Raw genomic sequence first — 24,123 nt, 5'->3', positions numbered from 1 at the left:
TCAGACCTTGTATATTACAGGAAGAGATAGTGAAAGCTTTGTGTTCCATAGTGTCTAGTGTTATTCTTGTGGTTTAGGCTCGGACAATTAGGAGCAGAGCATGCTGAGCATCTGGTGAATGCCTCTTAGGTCGATGGATGGTGCTTGGGTGGGTGTAGTAGTGGGGGTTGGGCTTGTTTCTCTGCTCACGGCCTGGACATATGTTTGGCTGTCATGTTGAGGTCCTTGCTGCAGGGGTGGGGGGCAGAAGGGGCATAGGCCTGATCTGGGGGGGCCTATGTAGGGTGTGGCTAGGGTTTGTTTGGGGGGCGTGGCTGGTGGTGCTGTGGTCTGGGTGTAGCTCTCTCTCTCTGTAATGGGTGTGTTGTCCTGGATAACTCTAAGCACACATGTATGAGTCTGCAGGGAGAGAGGGAGGGAAAGAGAGAGTGATAGAGAGAGGGTAGAAGGGCTGTGGTGGCATAAAAAAATATAGTCCAAGCCCAACTCCTGCGGGATATGGAGAGATTGAAGAGAGGGAAACAGGGGATACAGAGAAAATAAGAGAGACCCAGGGATGGAGATTCATTGGCCAGCAGGGGCTCATTTTCCCAGCTCTTTATCTCAATATGAAATAATGAGCTATTTCTGTCTTGCTGCAACTGTGGTGTAGGTGTTGTGCTGTGTTGGGGTGTAGGTAGGTAGGATATGTTTTTCTCTGTTTAGTGAAGGACAGGTAGTGGTCTCATTCTGTCAACACATGACCAGGAAATAAACTATACTTTTTATTTCTCCTCGTCTCTCTCTCTGGGTAAGGCACTAATTCAACAACTACAGCCTCACTTATTCCTCTGTGTGTGCGTTCTTGCTTCATTAAAACTAGGGTTCATAGCCAGTCACTAGGAGTCAGTGGAAACATCTCTCTGTCAGTCAGAATAACATACAGCTGGCGGGTTATACACTGTATCGGCAGGATAGAACAGCAGCCTCTGGTAAGACAAGGGGTGGTGGTCAATGTATATTTGTAAACAACAGCTGGTGCACAATATCTAATGAAGTCTCGAGGTTTTGCTCGCCTGAGTATCTCATGATAAGCAACGCCTGAGTATCTCATGATAAGCAGGAGACCACACTATCTACCAAGAGAGTTTTCATCTATATTCTTCATAGCTGTCTATTTACCACCACAAACCGATGCTGGCACTAAGACCGCACTCAATGAACTGTATACGGCCTTAAGCAAACAGGAAAACGCTCATCCAGAGGCAGCGCTCCTAGTGGCCGATGACTTTAATGCAGGGAAATGTACATCAGTTTTACCTAATTTCTACCAGCATATTAAATGTGCAACCAGAGGAAAAAATAACTCTAATCCACCTTTACTCCACACACAGAGACACGTACCGAGCTCTCCCTCGCCCTCCATTTGGCAAATCTGACCATAATTATATCCTCCTGATTCCTGCTTACAAGCAAAAACTAAAGCAGGAAGCACCAGTGACTCGATCAATAAAAAAGTGGTCAGATGAAGCAGATGCTAAGCTACAGGACTGTTTTGCTACCACAGACTGGAATATGTTCCGGGATTCTTCCGATGGCATTGAGGAGTACACCACATCAGTCACTGGCTTCATCAATAAGTGCATCGATGACGTCGTCCCCACAATGACTGTACGTACATACCCCAACCAGAAGCCATGGATTACAGGCAACATCCGCACTGAGCTAAATGGTAGAGCTGCCACTTTCAAGGAGCGGGACTCTAACCCGGATGCTTATAAGAAATCCCGCTATGCCCTCCGACGAACCATCAAACAGGCAAAGCGTCAATGCAGGACTAAGATCGAATCGTACTACACTGGCTCCGACGCTCGTCGGATGTGGCAGGGCTTGCGAACTATTACAGACTACAAAGGGAAGCACAGCCGCGAGCTGCCCAGTGACACAACCCTACCAGACGAGCTAAATTACTTCTATGCTCGCTTCGAGGCAAGTAACACTGAAACATGCATGAGAGCATCAGCTGTTCCGGACGACTGTGTGATCACGCTCTCCGTAGCCGATGTGAGTAAGACCTTTAAACAGGTCAACATTCACAAGGCCGCAGGGCCAGACGGATTACCAGGACGTGTACTCCTAGCATGCGCTGACCAACTGGCAAGTGTCTTCACTGACATTTTCAACCTCTCCCTGTCTGAGTCTGTAATACCAACATGTTTCAAGCAGACCACCATAGTCCCTGTGCCCAAGAACACTAAGGTAACCTGCCTAAATGACTACCGACCCGTAGCACTGACCTCTGTAGCCATGAAGTGCTTTGAAAGGCTGGTCATGGCTCACATCAACACCATTATCCCAGAAACCCTAGACCCACTCCAATTTGCATACCGCCCCAACAGATCCACAGATGATGCAATCTCTATTGTGCTCCACACTGCCCTTTCACACCTGGACAAAAGGAACACCTATGTGAGAATGATATTAATTGACTACAGCTCAGCGTTCAACACCATAGTGCCCTCAAAGCTCATCACTAAGCTAAGGGCCCTGGGACTAAACACCTCCCTCTGCAACTGGATCCTGGACTTTCTGACGGGCGCCCCCAGGTGGTAAGGGTAGGTAACTACACATCTGCCACGCTGATCCTCAACACGGTGGCCCCTCAGGGGTGCGTGCTCAGTCCCCTCCTGTACTCCCTGTTCACTCATGACTGCATGGCCAGGCACAACTCCAACACCATCATTAAGTTTGCAGATGACACAACAGTGGTAGGCCTGATCACCGACAACAACAAGACAGTCTATAGGGAGGAGGCCAGAGACCTGGCCGTGTGGTGCCAGGACAACAACCTCTCCCTCAACGTGATCAAGACAAAGGAGATGATTGTGGACTACAGGAAAAAGGAGAGGACCGAGCACGCCCCCATTCTCATCGACGGGGCTGTAGTGGAGCAGGTTGAGAGCTTCAAGCTTCCTGCCATCCAGGACTATACCAGGCGGTGTCAGAGGAAGGCCCTAAATATTGTCAAAGACTTCAGCCACCCTAGTCATAGACTGTTCTCTCTGCTACCACATGGCAAGCAGTACCGGAGCGCCAAGTCTAGGTCCAAGAGGCTTCTTAACAGCTTCTACCCCAAGCCATAAGACTCCTGAACATCTAATCAAATGGCTACCCAGACTATTTGCATTGCCCCCCCCCCCCCACCCCCCTCTTTTACCCTGCTGCTACTCTCTGTTTATTATCGATGCATAGTCACTTTAATAACTCTACCTACATGTACATATTACCTCAACTAACCGGTGCCCCCGCACATTGACTCGGTACTGGTACCCCCTGTATATAGCCTCGCTATTATTATTTTTACTGCTGCTCTTTAATTATTTGTTACTTTTATTTCGTATATTTTTATATTGTATTTTTTTTGTGAGTTTTTTGTTGTTGTTGGTATTCTTAAAACTGCATTGTTGGTTAAGAGCTTGTAAGTAAGCATTTCAATGTAAGGTCTACACCTGTTGTATTCGGCGCATGTGACAAATTAAATTTTATTTGATGGCAGGGATTTTCCTCACATCAACTGAGCCCAAAATAAACCTCTCCTCTCCACAACTCTTCAACAGTTACTCCAGCCAGACAAAATCAATATCATGTTCCCATTCTGAAAACGTTCTTTCTTTGACTGTGATGCTGAAAAAAATCAACCGCCTATGCCCATACTCAAGGAAGAAATCCAACCTCAGAAATGTGGATTGTAGAACAAGTTGGATAAAACTAGGCCTATTTTTCCTGAAACCTTTCGATGTAAGAGGAGAGAATTTGAACATTGAGAGTTTCTGTAAAAATCCTAACACTTCTGTCTTTCCCTCTCTCCAGGTTTTCGCAAAAATGAAGACATGAGAGCGATGGAGGTGTTGCCTATTCTAAAGGAAAAAGTTGCCTTCCTATCAGGTGTGTGTGTGTGTGTGTGTGTGTGTGTGTGTGTGTGTGTGTGTGTGTGTGTGTGTGTGTGTGTGAGAGAGAGAATCCTGGTTTCTTTCTTCATAAACAAAGCTAATGGAACATGACACATTCGCTACGTAGAGCTTCACACACTGACAGCTACCAGGCATGGAGCTACACACACGCATTCTGAGTGAATTTATAGCTGTGACCCGTGGCTACTGAGAGGTCAGACACTTGACCTTTGACCCCTCGTCTGCCAGTTCTCAACTATTTTAGTGTTGAACATTATGTCTTTGTGTGCTTTTGATTGTGTCTGTGTGAGCTAATGTGTTTGTGTGTGTGTGTGGGTCATTCCACTTCCTCTTTTGTCTGACTCCATTCTCCTCCTGTGTGTAGCCAAGGTCACTGACAGATGGACCATAATGACAAGAAGAGAGAGAAATAGAGAGAGGAAGAGAGAGGCGAGGTCAGAGAGAGTGGTTGCTATAGCGATGAGTTGCTGTCTGTCAACCGTTTCCCATAATGCATTTTGCTAAAGTACTTGGTTTTGAAAGGAGAGGAGCGGTGGAGGGAGGGAGGGAGGGAGGGAAAGAGAGGAAGAGGGTAGTGTAGGAAAGAAAGAGGAACGTATTGAAATTTGAAGAAATGTTGAGAGATGTATAGATCGTATATCCCGCTACTACTAGGCCTACCTAACACACATTAACATAGTCAAATAAATTACTGTAGGATTTCTATAGAAATGCCTCTATATTTCTGTATAGGCCAATTGCTTTCTACATAGTCTTCCTGATACAATAATGTATTCCCTGCCATTATGAGTACCTGTTCCTGAGATAATGCTATCATGTGGCCATGATCATACTCATGGGAATATATGAACTCTCATGTGTTTCTGACTATGTCCACCAGGAGGCAGAGGTGTGCGTGCGTACACTACACTGTGCTCTAAGCTGACTGTCCTGTGTGTATTTGTGTGTGTGTGTGTGTTTGTGTGTTTCCACTCTCTAAGATGAATGTTTTCTCCTGTGTGTTCCAGGGGGCAGAGACAGACGCGGAGGTCCAGTGTTAACGTTTCCGTCACGCAGTAACCACGACAGAATACGAGCTGACGACCTCAGAAGACTCATAGCGTACCTCGCTGGCATCCCCAAGTACGTACGTGTGTGTGTGTGTGTGTACAGTACCTGCATGCGTACATATTGTGTGTGTATTTCTATGGTTGGTTTAGTCTCTTGGATTCAGATCTTTAACCAAACACGAGAGAGAAAGTGCGAGGGAGGGAGTGATGAAAACAGAGAGCGATATATTGTGGGCCAGAATACCTGCCGCAGCTCATCTGTTGCCAAGAACCCTTCCTCCACACTGTCACTAGAGAGAGACAAATGGATGGAGAGAGAGAGATGGAGAGTCTGAACCAAAAGGAGGGAGTGAGGGATGGAGAGAGCGAGTGGAGCATAGAGCGGGAGATGGCAAGGGATTAAAACAGAGAGATAGAGCGCATGTGCGGGGAGGGGGGTGTGTGTTTGTGTGAGTACAACAGAGTGTCGCAGAGGCGGTACGGGTGCTAGATCAGCACAGTAGTTGTGATGATGGCTGCGGATGAGTAGGTCTTTACGCTGCTGTGCTCTCGTCCTAGGTACGTCTCTCCTTCCATCGTATCTCTCTAATTAAAATGTATATTTTAACGGTTCTTCTACTCTCTCGCTTTCTATGTAGAGAAGATGTAGATCTCTCGCTCCCACTTTTTCTCTAGTTACCTTATTTGTCTTTCTCTCTCTCTCCCCTCTCTCTATCTCTGCTTAGTGTAGTGGGAGTCAGAGTTGCTGTTTTATTTTTTGTTGACCTGGAACACATCTGCAGACTGTCTGTAGCTGACAGACAGATGTTAGAAAGAGAGGGAGGGCTGGATAGAAAGGGAAGGGATCCAGAAAGATAGTGGAGGAGAGAATAAGGGATTGAGAGCAGAATAAGGTATTGAGAGAGATAAAGGATAGTATGCTCCTGAGAAATAGAAGTCTCTGGGGCTGAGTGTTGTGGTCAGCCGAGAGAGAAAGAGAGCGGGGGGATAAGTAGATCCAATGTTTATTACTAGCCATGCAGGAGATGTATGATGCCGTGGGGAGAATCTTAGTTTAACTACGGTCTTGATGCTGATGATGGATTGAGTCTCTCTTGCTTTGTTTTGGTTATTATACTGAGTGATTTTTCTTCCAATTTGGATGGAAATCACTGTAGGTTTTTGTGATTTATCATTCTGTGTGTGGGTGTGTGTGTGCGTGCGTTCGCAGTGCGTACTGTATGTGCTTTTCACAGTACAGAAAATGCGTCATCACCATCTCATGGTTTGTTTTGATTCTCTCCCTCCCTCCCTTCCCTCTCTTTCTCTACCTCCCACTCATCCTCCTCCCTCTGTCTCCACCACTTCTCTCGGCCCCCTCCCCTTTCCCACCCTCCCACTCTTTCGCTACCACCTCTCCCCCTCCTACCTTCTCTCTCCCTCCCACTCTCTCCTCTCTCCTCCCTCCTCCCTCCTCCCTCCTCCTTATCTTTCCCTACCACCCACTCTCACTCTTTCGCTACCACCTTCCTTCTCCCTCCTCCTCCTCCCTCCCTCGGTCCAGTGAGGAGGTGATCAAGCATGGCTTCACAGTCATAGTGGACATGCGAGGCAGTAAATGGGACAGTATCAAATCTCTACTGAAGATCCTCCAGGAGTCGTTCCCCTGCTGTATACACGTAGCACTCATCATCAAACCAGACAACTTCTGGCAGAAACAACGCACCAACTTCGGCAGCTCCAAGTTCGAATTTGAGGTAACATTTTTGTTTTTATTGTACTATACTGTTCTGTACTTAGGGTTGCAAAGGGAGGGTATATTACTGGAAACTTTCTAAGACATCTAGTGGCCCTTTTGGGTACTTCAGATCATAGGTGTCTGTAATTATCTCTGGCCCTCTATGTTAATGTCAGAGCGGGCGTAGGTGTGGTGTAGGAATCAGATGCAGGACACAGATGCTAGTCCAAAAATACTTTAGTAAAGTCCACAAAAAGAACGACTACAACCAGAGCCGGAGGCACGAGAAAACTAACGCACACAGAGTAATAAATGCAAAACACAGCAAACACACAACAACTGCGGACTCTCTATCCAATACAGAATAGAGCACTAACTGACTGGAAGCACCAGCTGACAAGGAACAACTACACACAACCACAAGACAGAAACAACGGGAACTTAAAGGACACATAATCAAGACAAAATGAGAAACAGGTGTACCAAAACAGACCAAACCAAACAAACACAGAAACAACGAACGGTGGCAGCTAGTACTCCGGAGACGACGACCGCCGAAGCCTGCCCGAACAAGGAGAAGGAGCAGCCTCGGCCGAAACCGTGACAGTTAAATAGATAAAATAATCAAATAAGATGATTTTAAAATAAACAATTGAAAGCTGTAAAACATTAAATATAAACCATAAACTTAGTGAATACCATTGGTTTTTAATATGAGGGTTTCAGCATGAAATATCTTCTTTTTTTTTGTCAATATGTTGTGGCCCCAAATTGGTGGCAGTTGTGAAAAAAGTTAAGAGTTATGCCATTGTTGATTTAGATGTTTTTTTCATTAATTAGGCTATTTTCTCTTGAACCATATGGTCGATCCACTAGAAACTGATGGAATACTAGTGCATTCGGAAAGTATTCAGACCCCAAGACCTTTTCCACATTTTGTTACGTTACAGCCTTATTCTAAAATGGATTAAATAAATACAAATCCTCATCAATCTACACACAATACCCCATAATGACAAAGCGAAACCAGGTTTTTATAAATTTTTGCAAATGTATAAAAAAAACTAAAAACAGAAATACCTTATTTACATAAGTATTCAGACCCTTTGCTATGAGGTGCATCCTGTTTCCATTGATCATCCTTGAGATGTTTCTACAACTTGTTTCTACAACTTGATTGGAGTCCACCTTTGGTAATTTCAATTGATTGGACATTATTTGGAAAGGCACACACCTGTCTATATAAGGTCCCACAGTTGACGGTTCATGTCAGAGCAAAAACCAAGCCATGAGTTCGAAGGAATTGTCCGTAGAGCTCCGAGACAGGATTGTGTCGAGGCACAGATCTGGGGAAGGGTACCAAAAAATGTCTGCAGCATTGGAAGGTCCCCAAGAACACAGTGGCCTCCATCATTCTTAAATGGAAGAAGTTTGGAACCACCAAGACTCTTCTTAGCGCAGGCCGCCCGGCCAAACTGAGCAATCAGGGGAGAAGGGCCTTGGTCAGGGAGGTGACCAAGAACCCGATGGTCACTCTGGCCAAGCTCCAGAGTTCCTCTGTGGAGATGGGTGAACCTTCCAGAAGGACAACCATCTCTGCAGCACTCCACCAATCAGGCCTTTATCGTAGAGTGGCCAGAGGGAAGCCACTCCTCAGTAAAAGGCACATGACAGCCTGCTTGGAGTTTGCCAAAAGGCACCTAAAGGACTCTCAGACCATGAGAAACAAGATTCTCTGGTCTGATGAAACCAAGATTGAACTCTTTGGCCTGAATGCCAAGCGTCACGTCTGGAGGAAACCTGTCACCATCCCTATGGTGAAGCATGGTGGTGGCAGCATCATGCTGTGGGGATGTTTTTCTGCGGCAGGGACTGGGAGACTAGTCAGGATCGAGGGAAAGATGAACGGAGCAAAGTACAGAGAGATCCTTGATGAAAACCTGCTCCAGAGCGCTCAGGACCTCAGACTGGGTTCAAAGGTTCACCTTCCAACAGGACAATGACCCTAAGCACACAGTCAAGACAACGCAGGAGTGGCTTCGGGACAAGTCTCTGAATGTCCTTGAGTGGCCCAGCCAGAGTCCGGACTTGAACCCGATCGAACATCTCTGGAGAGACCTGAAAATAGCTGTGCAGTGACGTTCCCCATCCAACCTGACAGAGCTTGAAATGATCTACAGAGAAGAATGGGAGAAACTCCCCAAATACAGGTGTGCCAAGCTTGTACCTTCATACCCAAGAAGACTCGAGTCTGTAATTGCTGCCAAAGGTGCTTCAACAAAGTACTGAGTAAAGGGTCTGAATATTTATGTAAATGTGATATTTCCGGTTATTATTTTTGAAAAATGTGCGGAAATGTCTGAAAACCTGTTTTTGCTTCGTCATTATGGGGTATTGTATGTAGATTGATGAGGGAAAAAAACAATTTAATCAATTTTAGAATAAGACTGTAACGTAACAAAATATGGAAAAAGTAAAGGGGTCTGAATACATTCCGAATGCACTGTATAAATACATTAAAAAAAAGTTATTAAAGTATAAATTACCGAAGTTACCATACATTGCCATAGATAACCAAAATTATAGAAGATTCCGGTGACTAAATTACCGGTAACTTTGCAACCCTAACTATACTATACTATGCTATACTGTGGTCCTCTGTAGCTCAGCTGGTAGAGCACGGTGCTTGTAATGCCAAGGTAGTGGGTTCGATCCCCGGGACCACCCATACATAAAAATGTTTGCACGCATGACTGTAAGTCGCTTTGGATAAAAGCGTCTGCTAAATGGCATATATATATATATGTACTATACTGTACTGTACCATGTCACTGCATTCATTGCATTTTAATGACTGTGCCTTTGCTGAAACGTAACAAACCCAACAACAATAGGGTATGTTTTGGACTGTGACTTTGAGGTGTACCGCTTATTATACTCTTTGCTGTTTTAAATGTGTTATTTAGAATCACAATGGGATATTCTATGGAACTCTGCTTGTTTTAATTCACACACACACACACACACACACACACACACACACACTGCTGTTTTGAATTGTTTTTGATAGGCTTGTAGGCTTGATTACTTGTAATAGTGTTGAAAATCCTGCAGAGCAATGCAATAATGTAATGAAGCTCTAGGTTATTAGCTTTGATTTATTTGCTGGTTTTATTTGCCGTGTCTGTGATGTGTAGAGCGCTACTTTTGTTGTTGTATTAAGTTGACACACACACACAGCCACACACACAGCCACACATACAGCCACACACACAGCCACACATACACAGCCACCCTGTTAGAGCAATGCTGTGGTATTGGGTTGTCTCAGAGGGCTTTATTGATTGGTTGATGGTGTGTAAAGCCGTGTGTCACTCTGTCAGCCAGTCGCCACAGGGCCACAGAACACACACGTGATTAAACACCACCCATTCTCTTTATCCTGCTGTGTGCGTGTGTGCGTGTGCGCGAGACCAATGTGTGCGTGTGTCAAATCCAACGTTATTTGTCACGTGCCGAATACAACAGCTGTAGACCTTACCGTGAAATGCTTACTTACAAGCCCTTAACCAACAATGGCATTTTTTAAACAAGTAAGTAAGAAAATATTAACATAAAAATAAAATAAAGTAAGAAAGAAGTAACACTATAAAAAAACAACGAGGCTACAGTTGAAGTCGGATGTTTACATACACTTAGGTTGGAGTCATTAAAACTTGTTTTTCATCCACTCCACACATTTCTTGTTAACAAACTATCGTTTTGGCAAGTCGGTTAGGACATCTACTTCGTGCATGACACAAGTAATTTTCCAACAATTGTTCACAGACAGATTATTTCACTTATAATGCACTGTATCACAATTCCAGTGGGTCAGAAGTTTACATACACTAAGTTGACTGTGCCTTTAAACAGCTTGGAAAATTCCAGAAAATGATGTCATGGCTTTAGAAGCTTCTGATAGGCTAATTGACATCATTTGAGTCAATTGGAGGTGTACCTGTGGATGTATTTCAAGGCCTACCTTCAAACTCAGTGCCTCTTTGCTTGACATCATGGGGAAAAAAATTGCAGACTTCCACAAGTCTGGTTCATCCTTGGGAGCAATTTCCAAACGCCTGAAGGTACCACGTTCATCTGTACAAACAATAGTACGCAAGTATAAACACCATGGGACCACGCAGCCGTCATATCGCTCAGGAAGGAGACGCGTTCTGTCTCCTAGAGATGAACGTACTTTGGTGCGAAAAGTGCAAATCAATCCCAGAACAACAGCAAAGGACCTTGTGAAGATGCTGGAGGAAACAGGTACAAAAGTATATATATCCACAGTAAAACGAGTCCTATATCGACATAACCTGAAAGGCCGCTCAGCAAGGAAGAAGCCACTGCTCCAAAACCGCCATAAAAAAGCCAGACTACAGTTTGCAACTGCACATTGTGGACAAAGATTGTACTTTTGGAGAAATCTCCTCTGGTCTGATGAAACAAAAATAGAACTGTTTGGCCATAATGACCATCGTTATGTTTGGAGGAAAAAGGGGGAACGCTTGCAAGCTGAAGAACACCATCCCAACTGTGAGGAACGGGGGTGGCAGCATCATGCTGTTGGGGTGCTTTGCTGCAGGAGGGACTGGTGCACTTCACAAAATAGATGGCATCATGAGGAAGGAAAATTATGTGGATATATTGAAGCAACATCTCAAGACATCAGTCAGGAAGTTAAAGCTTGGTCGCAAATGGGTCTTCCAAATGGACAATGACCCCAAGCATACTTCCAAAGTTGTGGCAAAATGGCTTAAGGACAACAAAGTCAAGGTATTGGAGTGGCCATCACAAAGCCCTGACCTCAATCCTATAGAACTTTTGTGGGCAGAACTGAAAAAGCGTGTGCGAGCAAGGAGGCCTACAAACCTGACTCAGTTACACCAGCTCTGTCAGGAGGAATGGGCCAAAATTCACCCAACTTATTGTGGGAAGCTTGTGGAAGGCTACCCGAAACGTTTGACCCAAGTTAAACAATTTAAAGGCAATGCTACCAAATACTAATTGAGTGTATGTAAACTTCTGACCCACTGGGAATGTGATGAAAGAAATGAAAGCTGAAATAAATCATTCTCTCTACTATTATTCTGACATTTCACATTCTTAAAATAAAGTGTTGATCTTAACTGACCTAAAACAGGGAATTTTTACTAGGATTAAATGTCAGGAATGTATTTGGCTAAGGTGTATGTAAACTTCCGACTTCAACTGTATATACAGTACAGGGGGTACCTGTACAGAGTCAATGTGCGGGGGTACAGGTTAGTCGAGGTCATTGAGGTGATATGGGGTACAGGTTAGTCGAGGTCATTGAGGTAATATGGGGTACAGGTTAGTCGAGGTCTTTTAGGTAATATGGGGTACAGGTTAGTCGAGGTCATTGAGGTAATATGGGGTACAGGTTAGTCGAGGTCAGTGAGGTAATATGGGGTACAGGTTAGTTGAGGTCATTGAGGTAATATGGGGTACAGGTTAGTCCAGGTCATTGAGGTAATATGGGGTACAGGTTAGTCCAGGTCATTGAGGTAATATGTACATGTGCCCGCTTGGGTGTTTTTCAGCGCCACGTTTTGCTCAGTGAAAATCACTTTTCCATCCAATGCTGGGTTATGCTTTTAAAATGTTGAAGGAATAGAGAGAGCGATGTAGAGATGGAGAGATGGGCTGATGGAGAGATGGGCTGATGCATTCTAACCTGGACTTGTCAATAGAAGAGAACTCTTAGAATTGTGTTTTGCTCCTTCTGTCCGCCTTTCTTTGGGATTAGAGTTTCTCATCTTTTTTATTTCTCTCTCTCTCTCTAATCTTGCCCACGCAAGGCTTTGTCAGGTCTATCCTCATTCCTCACTCCTCTCTCTATCCTTCAATCTGACACAGAGTGTGGGTGTTAACCTTGCTGTGTGGGTTGGTATTATCTTGGCAGTGAGAGTGGAAACAATCTCTCCCATATTTCTCAATCTGTATAGACATATCTTTACCTTTTCTGAGGTAAAAGTCATTTTCTAAATGTCCCCAAAACGCTATATGAAATCAGCAGACTTAATCAATGATAAAGAGAAAGGGAGACTGAGAGATGAGACTCCTTCCTTTTTTGTCACAGCCAATCAAATGTGTCTGCCTGAGTGTCTGAATCACCATTATTGTGTCACTGACAGAGTGGGCACAGAGTGGGCACAGAGTGGGCATTGAACTTCTCCTGATCCCGTTTACCATTGTTTACCAAAAGGCAGTGATGATTTTGTTAGAATTGATTAAAACCTTCTCTATCCCTCCCTCTTCCCTTTCTTTCCCTTCCCTCTTTATCTTTCCTCCTCATCTCTGCGTTCTTCCCCCTCTCCATCTCTCTCTAGACCACCATGGTATCGTTGGAGGGTCTATCTAAGGTGGTTGACCCCTCCCAGCTGACCCCTGACTTCGAGGGAAGTCTGGAATACAACCATGACGAGTGGATCGAGGTACGACCAGTCTATCAATTAATCAATCTATGGTTTGCAAAAACTAAAATACACTGACTAAAACACACACACACACACACACTTTAGCTCTATTAGTCAGTACTAAAACCACAAGTCAATCAATCCATCAATCAATCAATCCATACAGTATCTGCGTTCTTTTCCAGGTGCGGGTTGCATTTGAGGAGTTTACGGGGCACGCGGGTCACATGTTGTCGAGGCTGGAGGAGATGCAGGAGGTGGTGGCGAGGAAAGACTTCCCCACGGATCTGGACGGGGCTCGGCGCATGATAGAGGAACACGCCACGCTGAAGAAGAAAGTCATCAAAGCTCCAATAGAGGAACTGGATACGGAGGGACAGAGGTAGGCTGCGCACCACACACAGACACACACACACACGCACTCGGAAACAGACTGATGGTGAGGCTAATTTTACACTGCTGATGGTGTGTGTGTGTGTGTGTGTGTGTGTGTGTATGTTGTTTCACGTTATGTCCTCTCTCTCCCACGCTGTGTGTGTCCTCTCCCAGGTTACTGCAGCGTATCCAGAGCAGTGAGTCGTACAGGAACTCTAACGCCAGCGGTGTGTGTAACGCTGACTCCCAGGGGCTGATGCCACGCGTCGCCACCCTGCTGGACAAACTCCACACCACACGACAACACCTCCACCAGGCCTGGCACATCAGGAAACTCCAGCTGGACCAGTGCTTCCAGCTACGCCTCTTCGAACAGGACGCTGAGAAGGTATCATGGCTGGATGGATAGATAGTAAAGGAAAAGACAAGTGCAACAGTTAAAAGTGCTAGTATGATTTGTTTGTGTGTGTGAAGAGGGGGTGAATCGATCCAGTGTAATAGACTAATAGAGTATCATTGATACTGTAGATAGTTTCAGTAGAATAGACAGATAGCAGTGTTGGACTGCGGTAGGGGCTTGTTGCTAGGACACCATAGACAGTAGTTAGCTCTGAAGAGGCTGTTGGTATTCTCTTATGACACTCATCTCTCTTCTCCCTGTGCCTTGTGCTTCACAGATACATCTATATGTGTATAAATGTATATATGTACAGTACCAGTCAAAAGTTTGGACACACCTACTCATTCAAGGGTTTTTCTTTATTTTTTACTATTTTCTACATTGTAGAGTAATAGTGAAGACGTCAAAACTATGAAATAACACATATGGAATCATGTAGTTACAAAAAGTGTTAAACAAATCAAAATCTATTTTATATTTGAGATTCTCAAAGTAGCCACCCTTTGCCTTGATGAGAGCTTTGCACACTCTTGGCATTCTCTCAACCAGATTCACCTGGAATGCTTTTCCAACAGTCTTGAAGGAGTTCCTACATATGGTGAGCACTTGTTGGCTGCTTTTCCTTCACTCTGCGGTCCAACTCATCCCAAACCATCTCAATTGGGTTGAGTTCGGGTGATTGTGGAGGCCAGGTCATCTGACGCAGCACTCCATCACTCTCCTTCTTGGTCAAATAGCCCTTACACAGCCTGGAGGTGTGTTGGGTCATTGTCCTGTTGAAAAACAAATGATAGTCCCACTAAGCCCAAACCAGATGGGATGACGTATAGCTGCAGAATGCTGTGGTAGCCATGTTGGTTATGTGTGCCTTGAATTCTAAATAAATCACAGACAGTGTCACCAGCAAAGCACCCACACACCATAACACCTCCTCCTCCACGCTTCACGATGGGAAACACACATGCGGAGATCATCCGTTCACCTACTCCGCATCTCACAAAGACACGAGGTTGGAACCAAAAATCTCAAATTTGGACTCATCAGACCAAAGGACAGATTTCCACCGGTCTAATGTCCATTGCTTGAGTTTCTTGGCCCAAGCAAGTCTCCTCTTCTTATTGGTGACCTTTAGTAGTGGTTTCTTTGCAGCAATTCGACCATGAAGGCCTGATCCACACAGTCCCCTCTGAACAGTTGATGTTGAGATGTGTCTGTTACTTGAACTCTGTGAAGCACTTATTTTGGCTGCAGTCTGAGGTGCAGTTAACTCTAATGAACTTATCCTCTGCACCAAAGGTAACTCTGCGTCTTTCTTTCCTGTGGCGGTCCTCTTGAGAGCCAGATTCATCATAGCACTTGATGGTTTTTGCGACTGCACTTGAAGAAACGTTCAAAGTTCTTGAAATGTTCCGTATTGACTGACCTTCATGTCTTAAAGTAATGATGGACTGTCGTTTCTCTTTACTTATTTGAGCTGTTCTTGCCATAATATGGACTTGGTCTTTTACCAAATAGGGCTATCTTCTGTATACCACCCCTACCTTGTCACAACACAACTGATTGGCTCAAACGCATTAAGAAGGAAAGAAATTCCACAAATGAACTTTTAACAAGGTACACCTGTTAATTGAAGTACATTCCAGGTGACTACCTCATGAAGCTGGTTGAGAGAATGCCAAGAGTGTGCAAAGCTGTCATCAAGGCAAAGGGTGGCTATTTGAAGAATCTCAAATATAAAATATATTTGGATTTGTTTAACACATTTTTGGTTACTACATTATTCTATATGTGTTATTTCATAGTTTTGATGTCTTCACGATTCTACAATGTAAAAAATAGTAAAAATAAAGAAAAACCCTTGAATGAGTAGGTGTGTCCAAACTTTTGACTGGTAGTGTATATACACACACACACTTGCAAGAAAGTGTTTTTGCACACATGTTTCTACATGCACACGTGCAAGCATACACACTCAACACATACACACACATACAGTACACACAAAGATAAACCTACACACAAGCACACTCTACTGTCTGTAGCTGTTGGCTGCCTGCCCTATCCCATCTCTAACGTGTGTGTGTGTGTGTCTTTTCTTCAGATGTTTGATTGGATCATGCACAACAAGGGTCTGTTCCTGGCTGGCTACACAGAGATCGGCAACAACCACCCACACGCCATGGAGCTACAGACACAACACAACCACTTTGCTATGAACTGCATGGTAAGAACACACATACAGACAGGAATCAGCACACATGCACGCACGCTATACACACACACACACACCGAGCAGCGGTCTATTAGATAGCTAGAAGCAGTATCCATACAGGCTTACATAATGGTTCTGAAACTGATGTTTTTAAAGGGGTTATCTGCAGTTGCTACATCCATTTTCTGACTTATAAATTAATGATAAAGGCCTTGTTATTGTTTCAACTGCAGATTGCACCTTTAAAGTAGGATATTAATCTACTGTGTTGCCTCAGCTAGATGATGACTCTGCAGATGGAAACTCACACTGACATTTAGCTCTAAAAAAATGCACTAAAAAAATGCTCTGCACAAAAAAAATGCTCTCTCTCGCTCTCCCTCGTGTGTACACATACCCTGACTAGTTCAGATGCTCTGGGGCTAAATCCATAGGGAATCCATAGGTAGCTATTACAAAGCTGGCATCCTTCCATACTGACATCACTCCAATCCTTTCTAAAACCAGAATCTGTAATCCAGTGTAATGCCAGTACGCTAAATTGGGGTTTTCGGTATTGACTTATTTTTTGCTTATTGTGAAATATCTGTATTTTTATTTGTCTGTTATCTGAATAGCTAAATAAACCAAATCAATCTCTCTCACCCTCTCCCTCCCCCTTCCTCACCCCATTCCCCTCCCCTGTCCAGAACGTGTATGTGAACATCAACAGGATAATGTCAGTGGGTAACAGGCTGTTGGAGTCTGGTCACTATGCCTCGGTGCAGATTAAACAGATTTCAGGTCAGCTGGAAGCGGAGTGGAAAGCCTTCGCTGCTGCCCTGGATGAACGCAGCACACTGCTGGAGATGTCTGCCGCCTTCCAGCAGAAATGTGACCAGGTGGGTGGTGGTGGTACACACACGCTCGCGTGTGAACGTACACGCAAATGCAGGAACACACACATCCAAGCAGGTAGGCAGGCACACACACAGAATTGCTGAGTTTGTAGAATTCCAAATGCAGAATCAGGGCGGTCCTCTTTCCCAATAGGAATATTCCATATTATTACTCTCATCCTTGCATCCTTCCATGTTCCACAGTTAAAGAAAGAAAAACAGTACATTTTCCATGAAATTGAACTATTTTCCATAGATGCTACTTCACAAGGCCTCTCTCCTGTCTTTGTGTATTCTGATTGCTCGAGGGTAGACACATGGAGAATACATGGACACACTCATACACACATACACACACATTCCGTGGTGTGTGTGTGTGTGTTTGATCTCTGAATGATGAGAGCGTGCAGTGAGATTACAATTAGATTATAATCCTACTGTGTTGGTTTGTTTAATATCCCCATGTGTGACTTGTTCTTTTATTTTATTCTCTGCTATGTCTTTTTGTCCCCCACGTTGAAATCGGGGAGGGGACTGTGGATCGATCTCCGTCCGGCCATCTGTCCGTCCGTTCGTATGTTAGTCACACGCGATATCTCAGACAACACTGGCCCGATTTTGACGAAACTTGGGTGAATGATGCGTCTTGCCATAGAGATCCGGCATTTACAAATTACACTGATTGGCGGGAGCTATAGTAATTAACTGACATTTGAGAGTCCCTCCAGAGAGGAAGAGGTGAAGCGCGAGGGATAACTGGGCCCAAAATCGGTCTTCTCCAGCAGGTGGCGTTTTTTCTTTGGCACATTACATGGAATACAGGGAGTGGATTAGCTGAAGAGACTGCATGGCTCGACGTTCAGGGCTGCCCGCTGGCCCGGCAACATCTGCCGAGCTCACCGGGCCAGTTAATCAAGTTTTCAGATAGCCTGCTTGGGCCAGTACATTCCCAAACAATCACATGATGTTATTAGTGCCAGTAGGAGTTTTGATAGGACATTAAACAAGCAACAAGACCACATTTAGTCTGTAATCTAACTAATGACTAGCCTATTGTGGGAAACAATGCAGAGAAACCCAATGCTTCAGCCATGTAGCCACAAGGCTGTATCAGACAGGTGATAATGCTAATTGCTAAAATAGCACACCTGCCTGATAATATGTACAGGCTCTAAAAATATTGCTTTTCATCAAAATGTTATTGGGCTAATTTCTGGAGGGGATCATTCGTGGGGGATGTTTACTGTTGCCTTGTTTTCCTTTAATGTTTTTAGTGTGTTTTCCTCTATTGTCCCATCAGGATTGGAATTATTTACAAAGAACTAACCTAGCCATGTGACATCTAGGTTATCATGGTGGAATCATGGTAGAATAATGCAAAGGGTGGCTATTTGAAGAATATAAAATATAACATTTATTTGGATTTGTTTAACACTTTTTTCGTTACTACATGATTCCATATGTGTTATTTCATAGTTTTGATGTCTTCACTATTATTCTACAATGTAAAAAATAGTAAAAATAAAGAAAAACCCTTGATTGAGTAGGTGTGTCCAAACCTTTGACTGGTACTGTACATAGTTACTAGACTCAGCGCTTTGAGCATCGGGTGAGTGTGTGTGTGTTCCTCTCTATAGTACATGAGTAACATGGACTCGTGGTGTAACGTGTGTGTAATGTGTATCTGTTCCTTTCCTGTCTCTACAGTACATGAGTAATGTGGACTCGTGGTGTAAAGCGTGTGGAGAGGTGGATCTACCCTCGGAGCTCCAGGACCTAGAAGATGCTATCCACCACCACCAGGGCCTCTACGAACACATCACTGCTGCCTACTCAGAGGTAAACGGCACTGCTGCATACCCAGAGGTAACATACCTGTGTGTGGGTGTAGGTGTGAGTGTAGATCACTGGAAGCTGGTGGGAGGAGCTATAGGGGGACAGGCTCATTGTAATGGCTGGAATGGAATGAATGGAACATTATCAATAAATGGAAACCACGTTTGACTCCGTTCTGTTTATTCCATTCCAGCCATTACAATGAGCCCGTCCTCCAATAGCTCCTCCCACCAGCCTCCTCTGGTGTCGGTGTGTTGGTTTGGGTGTGATGGTTAGTGTGGGTGTGGGAGTGATGGTTAGGGTGGGTGTGATGGTTAGTGTGGGTGTGGGAGTGATGGTTAGGGTGGGAGTGATGGTTAGGGTGGGTGTGATGGTTAGGGTGGGTGTGATGGTTAGGGTGGGTGTGATGGTTAGTGTGGGTGTGGGAGTGATGGTTAGGGTGGGAGTGATGGTTAGGGTGGGTGTGATGGTTAGGGTGGGTGTGATGGTTAGGGTGGGTGTGATGGTTAGGGTGGGAGTGATGGTTAGGGTGGGTGTGATGGTTAGGGTGGGTTTGAGGTATCACTAGCAAGTTCTATACCAACATGTTTCCCTCCCCCTCCCCCAGGTCAGCCAGGACGGTAAGGCCCTATTGGATAAGCTTCAGCGCCCTCTGACCCCGGGGGGGGCTGATTCGCTGACAGCCTCGGCCAACTACAGCAAGGCGGTGCACCATGTGCTGGATGTCATACACGAGGTGCTGCACCACCAGAGACAACTGGAGAATATCTGGCAACACCGCAAAGTCCGCCTGCACCAGAGGCTCCAGCTGTGTGTGTTCCAGCAAGACGTACAGCAGGTGTGTACTAGTTCTGTTCCTGTGTGGCTCAGTTGGGAAGAGCCTGGCTCTAGCAACGCCAAGGTCGTGGGTTCAATACCCGCAGGGATCACATAAATGATACACATACTGGAAATGTATGGACACACTCACTAGTAGGCCAGTAGTCACTAGTCACCCTCGTAGCCAGCCAAGGTAACTGTTACCATGGTGACGCTGCTGGCCAGTATCCAGGTGAGGGGTATTCTGCCAAGTGGTAGAGGGAGGGATGGAGAAAGATCTGCGAAGGAGGGAGAGAGCAGGACAAGGAAGGTGTGAAGAGGGAGAAAGAAAGGTGGGAGGAACGGGAGGGTTTTGTCTAGAAGGGATACAGCTTTTGTCAAACTTGACTTTTCGTAGCAGGTTTCGGAGAACTTACGCATCAGGTTAGGAGAATTAACAGAGCAGATACGGGGAATTAGGTTAAGGTTAGGGTTAGCTAAAATGCATCCATTTGACAAAAGCTGTACCCCATCTAGACATGACCAGACAGGAGAGAACTCATCCTCTCTGTCATCTCCCTTCCTCTGCCTACTGACTGGAGTAGTGTGCTGTTCTATCAACCCTGTCATCTCCCTTCCTCTGCCTACTGACTGGAGTAGTGTGCTGTTCTATCAACCCTGTCATCTCCCTTCCTCTTCCTACTGACTGGAGTAGTGTGCTGTAATGTCTATCCCTACAGCTCCCCTAGTGGTGGACTGGCAGCATGACACCCCCTTTTTCCTCTGGCCAACAGCCTCAACTTCTATGCCACTTAGCTAACGTGCATGCTTGTGTGTGTGCAGGTTCTGGACTGGATAGAGAACCATGGGGAGGCGTTCCTCAGTAAACACACAGGCGTAGGGAAGTCCCTCCATCGAGCCAGAGCACTACAGAAACGACACGAGGACTTCGAGGAGGTCGCCCAGGTAGGACACCTCTCTTCATGTCTCTGCCTTGACCTTTCCTCTCTCTATCACATACTCTCTCTCTCTCCGTCTTTGCACTAAAGTAAAGTGTATCTCTCTCTCTCCTCCCCTTCACCCTTTCTCTTGTTAGCTGTCCTCCCTCTTTTCTTCTCCCCCCCCTCTATCTCTCTCTCTCTCTCTCTCTCTCTCTCTCTCTCTCTCTCTCTCTCTCTGTCTCTGTCTCTGTCTCTGTCTCTGTCTCTGTCTCTGTCTCTGTCTCTCTCTCTCTGTCTCTGTCTCTCTCCCCATCCTCTGTCTTTCTCTTTGTAACGGTTCTCTCCCCCCTCCAGAACACCTATACTAATGCTGACAAGCTGCTGGAGGCAGCGGAGCAGTTAGCCCAGACAGGAGAGTGTGATCCAGAGGAGATCTACCAGGCAGCCCACCAGCTAGAGGACCGCATCCAGGACTTTGTTAGGAGGGTGGAGCAACGCAAAGTCCTGCTGGACATGTCTGTCGCCTTCCACACACACGTCAAAGAGGTACAGAGTGGGAGGGAGAGTGTGTGTGTGGGGTGGGGCGGTGGGTGGAGATCGAGGGGTGTGTGGGTGTGTGCGTGCGTGCGTTGTCAAGTAGCGCAACATTTTACTGGATTGTGTGTGTGTTTGACATGATGGGTAGGTGTGTGTGTGTGTGTGTGTTAACATCTCTCTGTCCCTAGCTGTGGACGTGGTTGGAGGAGCTGCAGAAGGAGTTATTAGATGATGTGTATGCTGAGTCTGTGGAGGCGGTGCAGGATCTGATCAAACGCTTCAGCCAGCAGCAGCAGACCACCTTGCAGGTCACTGTCAACGTCATCAAGGAGGGAGAGGACCTCATCCAGCAGCTCAGGTAGAACACACACACACACAAAGATGTGCACACACATACACAGACGTACACGCATAGTCACACACTCAACACACACGTGCACACACACTAACACACACACACACACACAAAATGAATTAGAAGAAACTGAGCAAAATATTATTCAGATAGTGGGCAGAAGGTGAGTAGGATGGAAGAGAGGAGAGGAGGAGGAGGAGGAGGAGGAGGAGGAGAGAAAACAACAGCATCCTCACGTAGCGGACTGCCAGATGAGAGAGAGAGAGGCAATAGAAAGGGAGAGATAGAAGGAGTAGGTTGAGAGTTAGAGAACTGCATGTATTTGACACCTCTGACCATGATTCTGGTTCTAATTATATCAAGTGTGTGAGTCTGAGACCTAGCCCTCAACACACACATACACACACACACACTGAGCATTCTCTCTCTCTCTCTCTCTCTCTCTCTCTCTCTCTCTCTCTCTCTCTCTCTCTCTCTCTCTCTCTCTCTCTCTCTCTCTCTCTCTTTCTCTCCTCTGAGTATTGTTACATAATGCTGGTTACATAACAGTGTGGCTAATTATGTAGCATCCCCCAAGACTCTGCTATAACACTGTGTATGCGGTTTAGACAGGGCTTAGGCTCTGATGGGTTAACTACATTTGGACCAGAGCTAGCCCTTGATCATGACTCTCAGTTCCATTACATTACACATTACATTACACGTTTTTTGTGGGACTGGAAAAGAAAATGCCTGGAACGTAAAATAACGTTATTAACCGGTTCCCATGCTTTTAAAATAACGGTTCTGTTCGGGAACAGTATAGATCACTTACGTTCTCGTTTTCCGGTTCTATTCCCTGAAGCGGTTCCAACCCCTGGTATGTACACATGTCCAATTGTGTGTGTGTACGTGTGTGTGTGTACGTTTTCTTCAATATGTGTGTGTGTGTGTGTTCTCTCCTGTGGCAGGGACTCTGCTATCTCCAGTAACAAGACTCCCCACAACAGCTCCATCAACCACATAGAGAGTGTGTTACTGCAGCTGGACGAGGCCCAGGCTCAGATGGAGGAGCTGTTTCAGGAGAGGAAGATCAAACTAGAACTCTTTCTACAACTACGCATCTTTGAGAGGGACGCCATCGATGTGAGTGTATGGTGGGGGTGGTGTGTGTGTGTGTGGCAGAGGTGGTTCGGAGAACTACCCTTGTCTAGGCTTTAGCTCAGTGAGCTAACGTAGTCTTGGGTTTTTAGATGACCTGACTCAATGACACACCTGACTCATGTCATACGTGTGTGTGTGTGTGTGTGGTGTGTATCCTTACCTTTGTGTGTATGTGTGTCCACACAAGTCTGCATCTATATATCTCACCCCTCTCTCTCTCTCTCCCACCCCCAGATCATCTCAGACCTGGAGTCGTGGAATGAGGAGTTGACTGTTCAGATGAGTGAGTTTGATACAGAGGACCTGACCCTGGCAGAACAGAGACTCCAACACCATGCTGACAAGGCCCTGACCATGAACAACCTGACCTTTGACGTCATCCACCAGGGACAGGAACTGCTGCAGTACGTCAACGAAGTACAAGCCTCTGGTGAGTAGCAGTACACACACGTGTGCACAAAGGAGCTTGCATAGTCAGCTTACATGGAATTACATTATTTCTCTCTTTCTCTCTCTCCATACCCCCCTCTCTTTCCGTCCCTCCCTCTCCTCTCCCTTCAGGTGTAGAGTTGCTGTGTGACAGAGATGTGGACATGGCTACTCGTGTTCAGGACCTGCTGGAGTTCCTCCATGAGAAGCAACAGGAGTTGGACGTAGCAGGTGAACAACACAGGAGACACCTGGAACAGTGTGTACAGCTACGACACCTGCAGGCCGAAGTCAAACAGGTACGCACACACACCTCTAGCAGTGTGTACAGCTACAACACCAGAACCATCAATTGATACCACAAAATGTCCCATTAAATACCAGTAGAAACAGCACCATAGTAAATACCAGGTAAGTACCAGTGGAAACAGTACTAAAATGCTATCCTGATAATTTATATCCTTGTTCCTGGTCTGTGCAGGTCCTGGGCTGGATCCGTAATGGGGAGTCTATGTTGAATGCTGGTCTGATCACAGCCAGTTCTCTACAGGAAGCAGAACAGCTACAGAGAGAACACGAACAGTTCCAGCATGCCATTGAGGTGAGCTCATCAGTCCGCGACGCAACATAACATACTTTCATTCTTAGACATTGATAAACAAATGCATAATTTCATCTCTCTCTCTCTCTCTCTCTTTCTCTCTTTTCCTTCTTTATTTCCCATTCTTTTCTCTCTTTCTCCCAATCCGATATTGTGTAATATAAACCCTTTCTCTCTCTCCTCCCTCTCTCCTCTCCTCTCCTCTCCTTGTAGAAAACCCACCAGAGTGCTCTGCAGGTGCAGCAGAAGGCTGAGGCGTTACTCCAGGCCAACCACTATGATATGGACCTGATCAGAGACTGTGCTGAGAGTGTAGCGTCCCACTGGCAGCAGCTCATGTTGAAGATGGAGGACAGGCTGAAACTGGTCAACGCCTCTGTAGCCTTCTACAAGACCTCCGAACAGGTAGGGGGCGCCCTC

General features: G+C 45.5%; 1 protein-coding gene across 7 annotated transcripts in view; it reads left to right on the top strand.

The window, feature by feature from the left end:
* LOC121571881 (triple functional domain protein) overlaps positions 1-24,123 on the top strand; it is a 108,517-nt gene that overhangs the window by 28,712 nt on the left and 55,682 nt on the right. For 4 of the 7 annotated variants that reach the window (XM_041883653.2, XM_041883657.2, XM_041883656.2 and 1 more), the window contains exons 3-20: positions 3,850-3,924; positions 4,958-5,072; positions 6,543-6,735; positions 13,112-13,216; positions 13,384-13,580; positions 13,748-13,961; positions 16,075-16,197; positions 16,875-17,066; positions 18,771-18,929; positions 19,507-19,737; positions 20,541-20,663; positions 20,993-21,184; positions 21,364-21,533; positions 22,481-22,655; positions 22,908-23,103; positions 23,235-23,401; positions 23,584-23,703; positions 23,917-24,108. In XM_041883653.2, coding sequence (XP_041739587.1) covers positions 3,850-3,924; positions 4,958-5,072; positions 6,543-6,735; positions 13,112-13,216; positions 13,384-13,580; positions 13,748-13,961; positions 16,075-16,197; positions 16,875-17,066; positions 18,771-18,929; positions 19,507-19,737; positions 20,541-20,663; positions 20,993-21,184; positions 21,364-21,533; positions 22,481-22,655; positions 22,908-23,103; positions 23,235-23,401; positions 23,584-23,703; positions 23,917-24,108 — 2,939 coding nt within the window. Of the gene's footprint in view, positions 1-3,849; positions 3,925-4,957; positions 5,073-5,483; positions 5,558-6,542; positions 6,736-13,111; positions 13,217-13,383; positions 13,581-13,747; positions 13,962-16,074; positions 16,198-16,874; positions 17,067-18,770; positions 18,930-19,506; positions 19,738-20,540; positions 20,664-20,992; positions 21,185-21,363; positions 21,534-22,480; positions 22,656-22,907; positions 23,104-23,234; positions 23,402-23,583; positions 23,704-23,916; positions 24,109-24,123 lie in introns of those variants that run through there. The other 3 variants (XM_041883655.2, XM_041883658.2, XM_041883659.2) reach the window with 2 other exon arrangements.

Source organism: Coregonus clupeaformis, chromosome 8 (assembly GCF_020615455.1).
Source record: "Coregonus clupeaformis isolate EN_2021a chromosome 8, ASM2061545v1, whole genome shotgun sequence".
NCBI lineage: Eukaryota > Metazoa > Chordata > Actinopteri > Salmoniformes > Salmonidae > Coregonus > Coregonus clupeaformis.
The sequence above is the reverse complement of the archived record's forward strand: the minus strand, read 5'-3'. Positions and strand labels throughout refer to the sequence as shown.